The sequence below is a fragment of the Atractosteus spatula genome, chromosome 9 (genome assembly GCF_055471065.1).
Source record: "Atractosteus spatula isolate fAtrSpa1 chromosome 9, fAtrSpa1.hap1, whole genome shotgun sequence".
In the NCBI taxonomy this organism is placed as follows: Eukaryota; Metazoa; Chordata; class Actinopteri; order Semionotiformes; family Lepisosteidae; genus Atractosteus; species Atractosteus spatula.
The window spans coordinates 11,990,948-12,008,522 of record NC_142714.1 but is presented as its reverse complement, the minus strand read 5'-3'; the positions used below and the strand labels follow the sequence as shown (position 1 = coordinate 12,008,522).

Sequence of the window (17,575 nt, the reverse complement as noted above, 5' to 3'; positions counted from 1 at the left end):
CAAAGTAATGTAACCAATTCATAGAGAGAGATTATTAGGAGGCATGGGAAATTTAGCCAGGACGCCAGGGTTACACCCCTACTCTTTTGGGTCAGGACCTCAGTTTTACATCTCATCTGAAGGACGGCGCTCCTGTCACTATACTGGGGCATTAGGACCCACCTGGACCACAGGGTGAGCGCCCCCTGCTGGCTTCACTAACACCTCTTCCTGCAGCAACCTTAGTTTTTCCCAGGAGGTCTCCCATCCAGGTACTGACCAGGCTCCCACCTGCTTAGCTTCAGTGGGTTGCCAGTTGTGAGTTGCAGGGTGATATGGCTGCTGGCTCCTGAAATTAATTTCTACTTGAACCTTAAAAAACTGTGCCTGCCTGTTTCTTACTGCAATTACCTGCAGGTGTACAGTAGCAACAAGGGGGTTGGTTAGTTTATTTGTTGGGCCTTGGTTGATACAACAGAAAGGCTAATTCTGGTTTTAGCTGACTACTGTGTCTTGCTTTTAGTTGTTAGTTGCACCTTTTGTAACCCAGCAAAGTGAAGCAAGATTTGTTAAATTGTGACTAGATCAAACTCAAGAGAACATATAATCTTAGTTCTTTGGTCAGCATCATAAGATTATTTCTTCACCCAAAGGACCCTTCTGGCAATACACAAACAGTAGTTCAATAAACAAAAGCTTCATGATTTGTGTTTTACACAAATCCGTTAAATTATGGTTGGGAATGAATTTCAGAGGAGTATCTTTGCTGTTACCACATACTATTTCAAACTGAAGGCTTAATTTATTGTATGGAAGTTATTAACTGACCTTCAGGAGGGATAATAACAAGCCAATGTCACACAGCTACACCTCATCACCATCACCACCAAACTAGCTACATAAACAGAACTCAAATGTCTCTATTTGCATTTGTCTCAAGTATCTCTTCTCCATCTTTCAGGTACCTCTGGTTAACTCCTTTCTGAAGAGGGGCCAGGAGCTTAACGTTAACCCAATGGGTTGAGCCAGCCATTTCTCACCAAGTATTCCAAGTCCTTGGATGTTGTTGTCCCTCATGAAATAATACTAATGAACAATATGTTGGTTTGATTAAACAAATGGCAGACACAGTGAGGTTCTTGTTTTCTGTAAAACAAGGAAAGAATTCAGTTCTTTCGGCTGTTTTGCACTTTCCTGAATGCAGACTGGTATGCTGAAAATGCCCGATGCAAACATAGAATCAGTGTAAGCCTTTTGAACACGTGGCACTGTTGTTTACCAAAAACGCTGAAAAGGGGGGAGCAGGATGTTTTTCTTGAAATGCATTCTCCTTGCTCCAACAAACTGTGAGAAGACGTCCCAAGCTAATGCTCGCATTGTTATTGTTTTCCTGTTTTGGTTAATATGTTTGGAAAATTAACTGTACGTTTGTGAGAGAACATCGTCAATTCAGTGAACCCCATGACCCGGTTTCTTTACTTCCACCCTTTTCACATAGTAAGTTAAACCTATTACTTGTTCCTTTGCAGTCTACGCGTGCTGACGCAGCTACCCACTTGAACTACGTACAGTACGTTTACATTGCTGTATTCGTAAAGAAGAGGAATTCAGCTAGGATAACAACTCCAGCTCATTAACGTATACAGTATACGTCCGCACATTATGTTTATTCAGTGGACTGTATATATTTAAATACATTTAAAAACACCGTGTGAGTTCTTTTTAGCGGAATCCATGCATTTTGCCGTAATAGACCTTGTGGTGGCAGTCCGTTCCGGATCATTAGAAAAGGTAACAGAATCGGTTGATGAAGGGTTAAAAGAAAAAAACTCGCTTTACTTGGGTGTTTTTTTAGACGATGGCATATGAACGAACTGCCTCGGCACTATTCGGCAATAGTCGTAAGTGCTGTTTTGTAACAAGCAGTGTTCGGAGGAGCCGGTATCAGAATTTTTCAGCCCTTATTATTCATTTTAAAACGGCTTATTATGCAGTTGCTTTCTGCTGTTAAAAAGATACGCTTTTTCTAAAATTTGGTGAACAGCGGCCTAATCAAAAGAAATCCGTTTTAGCATCCTGTGTAGCTTAGCATACGTATATTTTTTTTCCGGTTTGCATACGCAAAAGACCAGTAGCTTGAAGCTAGTTACATTAAGCAAAAGACAAGCTCAGTTTTTCTTGGGGAGGAAGAGCGATGCATGTAGTCGATTTTTTAGCCGGGTCTGTTGGAGGTAAAGCGGCATTCTGTTACCAGTTTTATGCAATAGCCTGTTATTGATAGTTGAAAATTGATTTTCTTTCATTTGCCTTTCATTTGTTCTTGGAAATGTAACGTAATATGAAGTCACCGCATAAATGTAATACTAATAGCTCACTGTAGAGGTGAAGACACTTTGTGACAGATATGTTTATACAAATATTTGCGTCAGCCTTGTGTATCGTTCAATCAGTCGTGTATTCTGTACCGTTTTAAAATTAAAAATAACCCCATTGTTCCCATATATTCTGCTTCTTTTTTCTCAACACCAGGAAATAAATAACATCGGTAAGACAAAAAGCATGCAGTGTAATTTTACAACATTATGGCATTCGAGTCGAGATTATTTTGCCATTCCCTAGTGTTCACTCGGACCTTGGGGATTTGGGAGTTTTTTTTTATCATCCGATTCAAGAGAAAATGAAATTTAACGACTGTATTTAATTTCTGATCGTGACATGACCGCATTTTGTCTCAGTCACAAGGACCACGGGATTGGGCAACTCGTGATACAATACAGGTGTTGAAACAGGCCTAGTCCTTAATTTCTGTTTGGTGGTTGGTGAGTGGTGTACAACACAGACAAATGCTGATGACCTTGAACAGGTCAACAGCCCACGATTTCATAGGATTAATTTATAGACGTGTTAGATGGCATGCGGCATTAAAGACTGGCGATATTGTGGTCTGGTAACCCTTATCACTTTTAAAACGGAGTATGTGGTTTTGGCATTTGTTAAATCCTTTCCTGGCTTTGGAATGTAGATCGATACTTTAAATCAACAGACCTTCATCACTTGTTTTGGCTAACATTATAGAACATTTATTACATGCCCTGAAGTGCTCCTTATTTATCCTTAGGTATTTACACTGCAATGGCTTGGAAAGGGTTTGAAGCAATGCTTATAACCGCAAACCTCTTTTGCTTTCTTTTTTCCATTGAAGTCCATGTAGTGGCAGGTGTTTATGGAAACATTTCAAAATAAATAACGGAGGCTTCCTACTAGGAGAGATTTGTTCAATCTTATATTGTGTTTCTTTGATTTAATTCCCTCAAGTTTCTTATTTGTGTTATCCTTAAAAAAGGCAGTGCATTTTTCCAGTATATTTTTAGCATGTCATTCTCTTAGTACACTATTTTCTCATTTTGTAAGTCTGAGATTCATTATTTTAGCACAGACTGTACATTACTCCAAGCCCTTGACAGTGTAAGGATCTACGACAGTACATACAATTATATCACCTCTATTGTGGAATGAAGGAATTTAATTTCCTGCTATGAACTCTCTAAATGCTTTCTCAGTCAGAGAGGCTGTACAATCAATCCAATTAAAGCTGTGTGATTCAAGGGCTCAGACAGAGGCCGGGACAATTTAAAAGACTTGAGCTCTCCACTCCCCAGTTAGTGCACAAGCTGCTGAGGACAAGTAGAGGTTAATTACACACTGAAAAACAAAAGAAAACTGATGTCAAAGGCAGAAATGTAGATAGGACCAAGAGAGCAGCAGTATGGGGCAAAAGTTGGGGGGGAGGTTTGAGGAAAATGATGGAAATCTGGACATTATTGGACATTTTCCAGACAAGTGTCAGTAAACACAAGCCATGGTTGGAGTAACATTTGTTGCATCAATAGTTTCCAAAGTGTTCCTGCTTTAATTAAAAGCATCTTCTTCAGAAGACATTACCTAAACCATATTACATCCAACCCTGGTCCTGGAGAGCCCCAGTCTACTTAATTTAACAAACCACCTATTTAATTGATTTCAGTAGAACTGTTCCATATCCTCAGAAAGTGGAGAATTATGGTGACTTACAAAACAGGGTGGTCTGAGGCTCTCCAGGTCCACAGTTGAAGCTCCCTGACCTAAATGATAAATTTATGTAAGTTGTTTAAGGAATGTTCAAAAATGTGTCTAAAATGAGATTGAGGAAATGCAGTTGTAAGATCTATATATAAACCTCTGTAGTGATTTACAGTATGTGAGAAAGGATCTTCTTTACACTTGTGGTTGGGGCATTTACTAAGATGGATTGTGCTGTATATTAACTTTCACTTTTCCTTAGGAGCCCTTGGAGTGGTTGTGGGTTATCCCCTGGACACGGTTAAGGTATATCCTGCATTCTCTTGGGAGACATATTGTGGTTGTTGTACCTGTTCTTCAGCGTAGTAAAATAAACTCTGTTCTTCAGGTGAGAATACAAACGGAAAGAAAATTGTTGGGGGCATGGCAATGCATTCACACCATTGCAAAAAAAGAAGGGGTGAGCACTATAGCATTCTGCACCTGATAATAAAAATGGCTCTACTGCATCAAACAGGTGACACAGCATCCAGTGCCTAATCCAGGGCTCTCACTCTTGTGCAGGTCAATGGGTTTTTCAAAGGCCTAACAATGCCTTTGATCACGGTGTCCATTAGCTCTTCTGTGGCCTTCGGCACCTACAGGAACTGCCTGCAGTGTCTGCGTCAGGTGCGCTGTGGCAGCCTGGAAGCCCCCACCTCAAAGAGTGACATTTTCCTGGCTGGGCTGGTGGCAGGTGTGGCACAGGTAGAGAACACACATGTGGGGTCTGGTCTGTGGAAAGACAAGTCTTGGCGCTTCACCTTGCAGTCTCTACTCATACGGCACCTCCGACACATAGGGCTTTTGCTTTTATTGTTTGGCGAAAATGGCAACATTCCTTGTATCCTTTTTCATTTTGACATTTTTTTTAGCTAACTGATTAGACTGCCTGCTCTATCTCTTTTGCTTTCTCTTTGGATTTTAAAGTTTAGGAATTAGTAATAGTAACAGTAATCTCGAAACACAAAATCTAAGTACAGGAAATCAGCATTCAGGTTCAGTAGGTTGTTGGAATCCTGAACAATTAGGTGGTCCCGGTCACAGGGGATACATTAAAATTATTTTTATTATCTAAATTAGACCAGGCTTACTAACAGGAAGACATTACATAAGTTCTGTATGTACTACTGGGGAATTGTTTAAGAAAAACAATGTGTTGTTGGATTTTTTTCTGTGGCTTGTTTTGACTGTTTGATAAGCAGCCTCTTGTTATGAGCATAACAATCTCTATCTTTATTTTAACCTGTTAAGGTATCGGTGATGTCTCCAGCAGACATCGTGAAAGTGCGCCTTCAGTGTCAGACGGAGCCTTATCGGCCTGTTCAAGGCTCAGGTTTGCTCTCCAAACCCAAATACCATGGCCCTGTGCACTGCTTGCTCACCATCGCCAGGGAAGAAGGCGTGCTGGGACTTTACAAGGGCGCCACAGCTCTGTGTCTCCGGGATGGCCCCTCCTTTGCTACATACTTCCTGACCTACTCGGTTTTCTGTGACTGGCTGACACCAGCTGGGAAAAACCAGCCAGGTAAAACGTCTCTTGAAAACCTATCAGGAAACAATAAGTAAGAGCAATGGATATGCTAAATTATTGGCTGGATTGCTTGTTCTGTCTCAGTCAGGAGCCCTCAACAATAAGAGGCTTCTGTAGTTACCAGAACTTCAGCAAAGAGTATAACACAGAAAAGAGACAAGGGGGTGTACATTTCATCCAAATCATGGAACTCTGTCTAGGAATGAAAAAGAAAACTTTACATAGAGGTTTTGTGGAAAGTTTCTTTTGTCTTACATGCCAGTTGACTTTCCTAGCTCAATAACATAAAGTGTAGTTTTGCGCTAACCCACTTTTAGAATTAACCTATACCTCAAGTGAGACGTGTGGTGTGATTCTTTAACGATATGGGTCCTGTGTGTTCTCTTGCAGAGTGGGGGGCGGTTTTGGTGGCAGGGGGTTGTGCAGGAATGTGTGGCTGGTCCATTGGCACTCCTATGGACGTGATCAAATCCCGGCTGCAGGTGGATGGGGTGAGGAAAAAAAGATACGACGGAATGGTGCATTGCATCTCCGAGAGCATCCGGAAGGAGGGGTTGACGGTCCTCTTCAAAGGCCTGGGCCTTAACTGCCTCCGCGCCTTCCCAGTCAACATGGTGGTGTTTGCAACATATGAGATGGTCTTACAGCTCCTCCACAAGTCTTTGTAGACCAGGGAATGGCCAAATCAGAATCTGGAGGGTAGCAAGTCAACAGCTTTTCTTAGAACTCCTTGTAGCAGGAAAAACAAGGAAAGACACTGGAAATAATATGAGACGGCCCTTCAAGGCACTAAAGAAGTTTTATTTTTAATAGAATGAGCACATTCTCTTAATGCAAAACCAGCACGTCTTCAGCTGAGGCACATTCGAGTGCAAGGCACCAAAATAATAACCAAGTCCTGCAAAACAAATGGATGAACGCAGGTCTGATACTGTGGCTTTCTGGTTTCTGGTCTGGCCATTCCGTCTGTTGACTAAAAGGGAATCCGAAATGCTTACAGCATAGCTGGGAAAGGGAATTCACAGGCTCAGTGATGCCTCTTTGCTCCAGTCTGCCTGCAAGCCTTTCATAGCTGCTATACCTATTTTTGTTTTAACTGTAAACACTAAGACTACTACAGTTAGTTTATTAAACAAATAATAAAACTGATTACAGTGTGATTCATCACCTTCTGTTCACGAGGTGGGCATTTTCTTTTTGATTTCCACGTAAAGCAAAATACGATCAAATAGACAAAAGCAGTGCAGTACTGTATTTGCAATGCTATCAGATGGCACAAAGCTGGAAGCAGATTCCTTATTTTGTAGAAATGTTCTCTATGTAACCAAAAGCCTTACGTATAGGTATACAGAGGAGGATTAATACGTTTTACGTTTTGTGCTGTTTTGGCTTTCCTCTGGCCTTCACATAGTTCATAAATAGCTGGCATTTCAGATACGTGTTTTAGCCTGTGTTTTGTGACATGACTTATCACAAATTGTACACACTGTGCAAAATTACATGTATTTGTATATTTTTACATAATCCTATTCAATGTAAAACATTGATGGCATAAAATGCATTCAACTAAGTTTTTAAAAAGCCTTTATTCCCCGGTCAGGATTTATTTACTATGAATATGCTTGTATTAATTTAAAAAAATGACATTTCATTCAGGCAGATAACATTGCTGGACTTCCCAAATGTGACTTAGTCATGGTAAATCAGTTGCTTTCCATTTGTTAATCATGCATTGGATGCACCGCACTTAGGCTTACCAGCTACTTCTGTTATTTCACTTACTCACTTCTATGTTGCTCAGTCACAACCACAACAAATACACACACCAGAAACTGAATTAGGAACTTCTCTTGTGATTAATGACAGCAGCACATAACATTTAATGGGCTTTTTTATTGAATATGTACCATGCATTGGATGACATGATCGATTCACATTTAGCTGTAGTCTTTGATGCAGTGCCATGATCTCTCCTTGGATTTGAAAACCACAATTTGCCTTAGGGTTAATAATATACTTAAGAGATGGGAGTCTTCTTGTATTAGTAGTCAAAAGCCAGTTTCCTGGGAGTCATGAACTGCAGCACAGTCTCATCTGTTACTAGTTTGCGTCTCTCTTGGTGGGCTGAGATCATGGGCTGTAAGGTCTCTATCAAGCATTTCTTCAGTTCTCCTGTCAGAAGGGCTCCACTTGTATAGTCCTGAAAAAACACGAGAAGCTCATGTTTGTGCAACCGATGATCAGCTCTATCATGTGATCTTTTAACTCACCAACATGTGATCACTGTTTTTTCCAGAATAATCATGACCCAGAATCGGTTATAATGAAACAACAGATTGCAGATGTGTTAATGGCGTGATGCATTATATTTGTATTGTTCAAGTTAAAATACCGTTTTCATTAGAAATTGTAGCATTTTAAGCACCTAATATTTAGGAACATGTTGAGGCCAATTAAATGGCACCTCAGTTCTTTAAGGAAAATTCCATACGTTCTCTACTTAACCTTTAGAAAACAGAAACCTAAATGATTGTTGGACAATTTGAATGATTGCTAAAAGCACAAAGGAGATGCTTGTACTGCACTATTTTTTTAACCAAAATTGTATTCTGTACACACACTGCTACTTTAGATTGCAAAAATAGTATTTGTGACATTTCTTGTTAAACTCAACTGCAAAACACAACTGTATCATCAGGGAGTAGATAATGTTTAGTAAGGGTCACAAACATTCACAACTAAGTTGTCACTGAATCCATAACTAGTTTAGGGATGAGAATGTGTAACAAAACAGAATTAGTGCTTTCCTCATGATAAGCCGTTCAATGTTCATTCAGGCTCATTCCTAATAAGAGAGCCAGAATGTCAGAAAAGCTGTTGGCTAACTGCTTGAAATACTGACAGGAGTGCTTGGGGATGATCAAGCCTCCTTCTCACCTGTCTAATCTTCTCCAGCCGTTCGTCATCTTCCAGGAAGAAAGTCAGGTACATAAAAGACACATCCACATCAGGGTTGCCTCCATATTTTCTGTGCTCTTCAATCGTGTCTTTGCCACCAGAGAAGGCATGCTTGTTGATCTATTGTGAATGTTAAAAAATTAAGTTATATACATTGAGGTACTATTTCTTGTTGTACATCTGCTATAATCTCTGCATGTTCAGGGAAAGAATAATTAAAACAGAGTTCTACTTAAATACCAGATTGTCTTTTTTATCATTCCTGTCTTTGAATGGATCTAAGGCCCTGTTCACAATATGGTTTTATCTAGCCCTAACTGTCTGGTTAGTTTAGAGGTCTGTGCAAACGGCAAAGTTCAATCACAAACCAAGTCCACCTTGAAAAGAAGGGTATAGTTAGCATTAGAAACTTGAATGTGAATGAAATTCACAGGGACTTTATTAGCAAACAGGTAATATAATATATGGCAACAGCTCACAGCATTACAGCAAACCCATTATGCGATACAAGAGGAGATGAGAGAGAAATATGGTCAGGTGAGCGCAGTTCAGATGGTGGTTGATAAAAAACAAAATACAAAATCTGTTTTTATCTCAAAACCCTGAAAGAAAAAGGGTTTATAAGAGGCGGTGATGAACGACATGTATTTCAAAACGAGACATGCCTAGAAAAATGAATTTAAGAATGTATATAGTGCACGGGACATTTTTTGCGTTTTCTAATTACCTGGCATCACCAGAAACTTACCTTTGGTCGTTAAAAATCTGCAAGTAAATAAGGTGGGGTGCACTTCACTTAACATCAGAAGATCAGTGAGCTTTACCTTGAGAGTAAATCAGGAGTGATGCTGATCCCCAATCCTCCCAGAACCAGTTTAACATACTCTTCCATTTAATGTACCACTTTAGCCTTTACACTAATTACACTTTTTTGCTGATTTCAATGTAGCTAACGTAACTAACAATGTAAAAAAAAATCAAATTTAAAGGGAACTGAATTCATTGGATTACTGCAGTCCACCTCTGAAAGGATCTTATGACAGTTGAACTAAGCAAGTATGAACAGCTAGCAAACTTTAACTTGATTTCAATTTGTTTGAAAAGAAACTAGAGTGAGTATGCTCTAAAATTAAAAGATTGGCATCTGGAAAATATTCTGTGAGGTGATAATCACTTCATTCTCACATCTGGCTGAACAGTCCTCACATCTGAAAATACTCCAGGACGTCAGCATCATTGTGACACATACTGTACAATACAGACAACTAATTTCTTCTTCCAGCATGGAAAGTTGTCTCATTGCTATGGTAACATGATCATGGCTTTCATTAAGAATACTACACATATTTCAATAACTGTCAGAAACATTAGCTCTGATTATCCGGATAAAGTTCGCGGGCAAGCAGTAAGGGCCTGTGAACACCTATACTGTGTGTAGTACAAGTACTGTACCTTGTTCTTTATCTGCTTGGCTGTGTCTGTGAGGAAGATGGAAGAGTTAGGGTCACTGGCACTCATTTTGGTTTGGGCTCCCTGCAGGGCTGGGAAGAAGGTGGAATGCAGCAGAGCAGGTTTGGGATACCCAATCCGGGGCGCCACATCTCGGGTCATCCTGAAATAGGGGTCCTGTGACCACAGCCCCACAACAAGGAGCAGCATCAGTAACACATGCAGCTTCTAGAAAACACACAGCTACTCTAAATAAATGCCAATAGGACTGCCATCCTTGAAAATGAAAGTACAATTACAGACGTTACAAACATGTTTTATAAAACAAAACCTTTTGTTAGGAGCCATGCAGATCTTGTAATGAAAATTAAAGAAATGGCCACCAGCTCTGGCAAAAACACTTCTATTTCTTTAATAACACAAGACTGATTTTTTCCCAAGTTAAAGAGTTACGAAAGTTGTCCATCAGTTGTAGCAAATGGTTGTCTCTTGTTACTTACAGTTCCTTTGAAGGTTGCTTTAGTTATACACGTTAATTCAATTCTTCAAAGGAAAACCTAGAGAATTATGTGGTATTTAAACCTCACGGTAAAAATAAGCCATCCAGAATTTCAAATACTGTTGTAATCTCAGTCTGTCTGTATTAGTTTTATCCCACTCTTAAAATGCAGCCAATGAAAGGGAGCCTTTGTGGGGTAACAAGTAATTCATAGGTAGGTAGAGGTCTGTAGTCCAGACACTGCTGTTTTGAGTCTGGGCTATGTAATTAGCTGTTTGTGACTGCAATTACCCAGGTGATGCTCAATTGGCTGAATATCATCTGTGTGGGCTTGAATCAGCTAGCACTGCAGTTGAATTGCAACCCTTTTGAGCTCTGGGGTTCCTGTGATGTTAAAGTGTTCTCCGTGTGAGAAACATCACTCTTGCCATCACCTCCTCTGCTGGAGGTGCTAGTTAGGAAATATTGGATAGTTCTGACTGAGAAGATCTCATCCATGCCAAGGTAATATGAGAGTTGTGGTGGGAAAGATTAATAATAAACTCTGTGATCACTAGAGCAGGAAAATAAGATACACCTTACGCATCAATCAAGCAGTTTCCCATAACATTTGGTATTTTCTATGGCATTCTACAATAGTATGAGCAATTGTAGATTATGCTGCACCTAAAAAAACATAACTACACAGGAGGTTATACATTTTAAACAGTGTAATTAAGGGCAAGCTGCCGATTCTGAGGTTTTCTGTTTCTGACCTGATCAATAGCACAGGGGATGAGACACTGTACATCCTTCCTGTTGCTGAAGATGTGTGGGAATGATGTACTAAAAGAGGGAGCAGCCTGAATAGCGGGGAAGCTGATCTTTCCTAGGGACAAAAAAGCAGCATTAGAGGAACCCGTTTCAAGTAAAAGAATCCATATAACGCTATTTTCTTGCATATTCACAAATTAACATATTCCAGCGTTTTCTTCCTCTGATCTGCATATCCTTTCTACGCATGTTCTTATCACTGCTGTTTTCATAGTGAAAAGATTATTGGTTTCCAGACACAAATCAATAACATCATGTGAAAACTGGTGTTAGTTGTTTCTCTCAAATATATAATTATCAGTATGATTGCAAAGACACATTTGGAAAGCATGAAAGCATTTTAAAAACTACATCTTTGTAATATTCAGCCTGTCATCTGAAGAGGTCACTTTAAAAAACGATGCTGTCCTCTCCAATTTTCCTGGTGCAAATCACATTACAGTGGGCCCTGTAACAGTAACAGGACCATGCCCAGCCTGCCCCCTGTGCAGTTAACGTCATCATCTACTATCTACTCCATCAACTATTCTTTAACTACACCCATTTTAGAAAAAACAGAAACTGATTATCAAAAGAAAAATATTTTTTAAACACAGCATGTATGTGAAACTATACTTCTTCCGAGAAAGAGGAGTGGTGCACTAGTAAATGTTTGGCGAGTCAAATGACATTTTTAAAAAACATTGATAGCATGCAAGCCTTACTTTTGGGATGACAAGTACAACAGGTCAGAAAAATGTTGTTTTTGTCAGACATGGTTGCTTGGCTTACCGATGCAGTCGCTGTCTGTAAATCCAAAGATTCCTTTTACTTGGTTGAATGTTACATGCTTCTGGATTTTTACCACATTCCTGTAAAAGCCTGGGCTTATTCTGTGGATTAGAAAAATCAAAGGCACACTTTATATGTAGGCAGAATACTGGATTCCAACACAAAACCTAGTAACAACTTGACAGCCAGAAACAAAATACTGATTTAACTCTGCACTCATCCACATTACTAATGCCCTGGGACTCACCCAAGTGTAAATTTGGCATTCACTTTTACTAAAAGTTTTAGTAAAGCTGAATTTGACACAGTGAAGAGGACAGTTTAAAGGGTCAGTAAACAGGGATTCAGGATCTGCCTTGGAGTGGTCACGTTTAATACAAGGGTATTTATTATTGAACAGTTACCCCTGAATGAGACGGTAGGTTACAAATCAGCTACTACTCTAGTACAAGCCCTTGTTTAGGGCTTCAAGTTTTTAAGGGAAGTGATTTTTTTTAGTTTAAAAAATATAGTATTTCTTGCAAACAAAAGAACAAATAGTGTACTTGTAAAACAGTGCTTCTCTGCCACATTACAAATGTAGTTATAGTGTTATATCATTCATTCAACATTGGGAACCCCGGCTGTGTTTGTACATACAATTAAAAAATGTGTCATGGCACAGCTTTGAAACAGCGCCACCTGGCTTCAGAGCCCGAGGTTAGGACCTGGCCATTCAATCACTCTCAGCAGTGCCCTGTTGACCAGTCATACAGTTTGGTCAGTGTCGATCACCACTTGAGGAACAGCTGTCGTGTTGTGCAAGGTGTTGTGATCCCAAAGACACAGCACCTGAGAGAATTTGGATTGTATGAGACTTAACAAAAACTGAGGTTTCAGCAAGCATGTTAAAGGAAAATCGCAAGTACCTGTATGATTAAGATTGTGTGTACTGTAGACTTTTACTGTGAAAGGTTTCTGATTAATCATAGCCATAATAAATTGTAAGTTCTCTATAGAATTCCTTTTTAAGTAAAGTCTTAATGTCAAAGGAGGCTGTTGAGATTTAAGACGTCAATGAATGAAAGTGGTAAACCTTTGGGAACCTCTGGTTTAGTGCAGTTGACATGCTCTGAATTCAGTTTCTGGACAAAGTCTGGTCTCTACAAATCTAACTTACAGAGAGTGCGTGCTACAGTTACGGCAATGTAACGCAAAAAGCAAAGTAGTTCAGATCTCCTTAAAATTGAGTGGAACTGGAAAGCTGATCATACCCCATGTAGTCCAGGTCAGAGAAGATGAAGGTCTTGTTGATGTCAAAACCGCAGGCAATGATGTCCTTGGCATTCTCCATAGCATACCGATGGCACTCCTCCAGGGACAGGTCTTTCCACAGATACTTCTCATCGTCCGTCATCTGAATGACCAGGGGGACATCAAACACATCCTGCAACCACCTGGGAGAACAGGGAGGGACTGTGTTATTTTCCTGCTATCTAGATCAGGTCATGTAAATGGAATGTGTAGGCCGTAATAAAAGACGCACTTGCAGATGACAGAAAGGAGTAAAAGAAGGTGAAAGTTAAGCCACAAACTCACTGCTCCAGTGATGGAGAGGCGGACTCACTTTGTGAAGATGAAAGGTATGAGGTGACCCACATGCATGGCCTCAGAGGAGGGACCCCTGCCTGTATACAGGTAAAAGGACTTCTTGTTTTCATAGGCATCCAGGATTTGGTGCATGTCTCTGCAAAATAAAAACATAATTATAGCAATCATCCCCCCACCTGTCTAGGAAACTGGCCTACTGACAGACTGTGTTCATTCAGGGAGAGACCTTTTCTCACAACAGCCCGTTTTTTCCCAAAACCGGGAAAGAAAATCGAAACAAAAACCATACATCACTCAAGTCAAACCAATGATGTGGCTGAACAGCTTTTAAAAGGAAGACCAACATAATGATAATAAAACATTGAGAGGACAAAGAAAAAGAGAATACAGCTAGAAATAATGCAGATAGGAAAGGGGGTATCTGTTGTCACCTGTGAGAGAAGAAGATGCCCCTGCGAAGGAAGTGATGGGGTCTCTGTCCTGTGACTCTCTCTATCCGATCCACGAGATCCTGGTCAATCTTACTGCTGCCAAACCGCACTGAAACATCACAGGCACAGACTCGTGTCACACACAGCACACAGCTCAACCTCTGGACACTCCAGCACCACTGAAGCAGGGGTTCTTGTCTTTACACTGCCTAGATTGCAGCAAAGCTTATTTCTTAGCACAAAATATTAAATCTTCATTGCATTGACATAACCTGAATGTTCTATATGGCGTATTCTTTTTCCCAAATACAACATCAAAACGTGAAAACTTCTGATCAAACAGTACTTTTTAGGGAAGGTCCTGAGGTGGCTGAGACAGGGGGCTGATGTAAAGTGCACTTTGAACCCAAAAGTCCAATCTTGCTAGTTTGAAGCTCAAATGTGGCCAGCATCCCCCAGCTTTGGGTACATTACTTAGGGTGCTTCCTGTGTTTCTTGTGCTTTATCATGTAGTGTTACTAAGGCAAGATATCCTTTCTCTGATGCTGCGGTTCTTCCTGTGGAGCTGTGGGTTCACAAAGTTATAAAGCAAGAGAATGCTTATACAATAGTCATCTCTCCAAAACAAGAGAGGGGCTTTGATGTGTCAAGCAGATGAAGAATACATAGAAAGAATAGAAGATACTTTATTGTCCACTGCTGTGGAAATTTGTCTTCGGCTTCTCCCACAGAAGTACAAAACACACAAGCAAAAAATAAGAGTCATATAAAATCTCATGAAATCTCAACAACAGTATTGGATACATAAATAGATGGATAATTAAATGCGTGGGGGGGGGATACATTTACATACCTTCATTGAGTTTTATTCAGAATTTTAATTTATTTGAATTTGGTACCCTGTACGCTTTCCTGATGGGAGCATTATGAATTGAGAGTGGAGTGGGTGTGTGGAATCAGCTGGGATGTTCCTTGCCATTTCGAGAACTGCATTATTAGTTGCAGAGCTGGTGCTACTGTTTCCCAATTATTTTCCCTGCCATTTTCACAATCCTGGATATTTTAATTTTTAACCCCAGGTTTCTATACCAAACTGTATAAAGCCTGGATGTTAAAAGCCAGGATGCTCTCAACAAGGCTTTTATATGCCATCTCTAGGACAGTTTGACTAACATCAAAGTTCTTGAGTTTTTTAATTAAAAACAGCCTCTGATTTGCTTTCTTAAACGTGAAGTCTATATTCTCAGTGTAACTCAGCCTCTGTAACTCAGCCTCAATACGTGTTCTCAGATATTTAAAACTCTCCACAACCTCTGCAGACTGACCATTGAGTACTATTGTCTGTAAAGATTGCCCTCCATCGGTGTTAGCATTGAAAAGAAGCTTCAAAAGAATGACCAATTCTACACTAGGGTAGATGAAGTCCACCCCCCACACCCAAAAAACACATTTTTTTCTTTTGAATCATTCGGAAATGTTCTCTTTCATTCAGTGGAAAAAGAGAGAGAGAAGTGCACGGCTGTTTGTGAAGGCTGACTGAAGGCGCAGCAGCTTGCACATGTTCCTGTGCTTTAGTAGAGCTGAGTCTCTCACCAATCAGTTTGTCGTAATCCACCCCTTTAGCGTTCGAGGTGGACACATTCCAGGGGTCCACCACGTCCTCGCCTTCGCCCTCGCCAGGTGAGGGTCCGTTGTCCTGTGGGGCGGGAGCATCGCTGGGCGGGCAGCCGGCTTTGTAGTCCTGCCCTGTAACCGTCTTATAGTCTCCTTTCAGCTGCAACAGCTGCTTCACTGCAGCTTCAATATCCGCCTAACAAAACAAAGCAAAGAGCGACTTTACTGTTGTCCCAGAGGAAGTGAACACCTGAAAATGGTTTTCCTTCCTTTCATAGCAACACAACATCACTTTATTAGCCCTATACAATTTCTTGCATTAGGAATTTGTCTTTTCGCATACCCCAGCTTGCTCTCCATGAGACACAGACACACAGACAGGGAAAGAAGCTTGGGGTTAGAGCGCAGGGTCAGCCATTGGAGCAGTTGGGGTTAAGGGCCTTGCTCAGGGGCCCAACGGAGTAGGATTCCTCTGCCGGCCGCGGGATTTGAACCGGCAACCTTTCAGCCACAGGCGCAGATCCTTAGCCACAGAGCCACCGCTCTGCCCTGGGTCCAATATTCTTGAAGATGCCCACTTAAAAAAAAGTCTGAAAACTTTAATTTGGAAAAATGATTAATATGTCGTCCTGACTAGGGTTCACCCGGCCCTGCACCTGTTGCTCTGGCTCCCCCGCAACAACCCTGGATTGGAAAAAGCTGTTGGAAAATAGATGGATGGATAAATCACAATCACAAAACCTGTTTTTGAATAATCTATCCTTGAATTCTGAGTACCAAGCAATGCTGGTAAAATGGGTTATCTGTACCTTAGGAGCTTTCTCTGCTTTCAGGGATCTGACTTTCTCTCCCTGTGCTGTCACCTTCTCATACAGCTCTACTGGAGTCCTTCCTGCTGGGCCATCTGTCTGACTGTCTGTCATTTCCAGAATCCGACTTAGTCCACAGTCGCACCTGTTGACAATACACACACAACTTTAAGAACATAGAAGTGAAACTATAATAGCCCCAGCCACTCTCAAAGCTTTAGTTCTGAATCCTAAATTTTTAGATATACACTATTTTATGACTGTAAATTTACACACTATAGTCTCCATCATTTACAGTTGTAGCCGATTTGGAAGAGTGCCTTGGCTCTACTGTGCTATGATTCTAGGGAACGACAAGAAATCAGGCAGTATCAGCTGTCACCATGCCCTTTTGTGGTAAAAGCAGGCACCTTAAAAAGCATCTACAGGCCATAACATACTTAAGACTGATCAATTAGCCAACAGAGAGAATGTCAAACTTTTCATGAATACTAAGGATGGCTGTATTCTGGTAATGAAATATTTCATAGTTTCACATACAGGTTGTCAGATTCCACATATGCTAGTATTTCTGACTCTTCGCCTTGTGTCGAAAAGTAGGAATGCCATCAACGCAGCACAGCAAGATAAGCAAACGTTTCAGATTCCACATGTCATACTTATTGTTCGACATATTAAACTGCCGTTTTTAGCCGACTGTGTTTTCAGAATTAACTTACCGCAGAGAACTGTTTTTAGCGACCGGTTTCAACTCCACTCATTCAAATTGCATCAGTAGGGACGAGCAACCCGCTAAACTGTCCTCCAGGAAACAAACATTCTGTGAAAAAGAAAAGATGACGTGAATCAAATATGACAAAACCCATGCTATTCTCAGTTGAATCAGATAAATCTATTTTGATTTTTTAATTAATAAAACATACATTTTATAGACTTTACACCCTTTTTAAAATCTATACTGCGAGAACTAGCAGGTGGGTATCTCTTGTTCCGGAGAAATGTTGCAGAGTTTCTGGTGGAGCACATAAAC

The 17,575-nt window shown here is 40.5% G+C and overlaps 2 protein-coding genes across 3 annotated transcripts; one reads left to right on the top strand and one right to left on the bottom strand.

The window, feature by feature from the left end:
- The first annotated feature begins 1,626 nt into the window (after positions 1-1,626).
- On the top strand, positions 1,627-7,750 carry slc25a47b (solute carrier family 25 member 47b). 2 transcript variants are annotated; one of them, XM_088925266.1, is made up of 6 exons: positions 2,107-2,210; positions 4,301-4,344; positions 4,427-4,498; positions 4,603-4,785; positions 5,332-5,605; positions 6,002-7,750. In XM_088925266.1, the coding sequence occupies exons 1-6, from the start codon at positions 2,174-2,176 to the stop codon at positions 6,277-6,279; spliced, it is 888 nt and encodes a 295-aa protein (XP_088781392.1). In that variant the 5' UTR covers positions 2,107-2,173; the 3' UTR covers positions 6,280-7,750. The 2 variants fall into 2 exon arrangements, with proteins under 2 accessions (XP_088781391.1, XP_088781392.1); XM_088925265.1 differs by lacking the exon at positions 2,107-2,210 and adding an exon at positions 1,627-1,770 and having other exon boundaries at positions 4,301-4,498; positions 6,002-6,407.
- On the bottom strand, positions 7,485-17,352 carry wars1 (tryptophanyl-tRNA synthetase 1). Its single transcript, XM_088925264.1, has 11 exons — positions 17,265-17,352; positions 16,546-16,690; positions 15,716-15,932; positions 14,123-14,231; positions 13,708-13,827; positions 13,355-13,537; positions 12,102-12,202; positions 11,273-11,385; positions 10,022-10,195; positions 8,549-8,689; positions 7,485-7,811 (listed from the first exon to the last, which is right to left on the bottom strand). Exons 2-11 carry the CDS (start codon positions 16,657-16,659, stop codon positions 7,653-7,655), a joined length of 1,431 nt encoding a protein of 476 aa, XP_088781390.1. The 5' UTR covers positions 16,660-16,690; positions 17,265-17,352; the 3' UTR covers positions 7,485-7,652.
- Between the last annotated feature and the right edge of the window lie 223 nt (positions 17,353-17,575).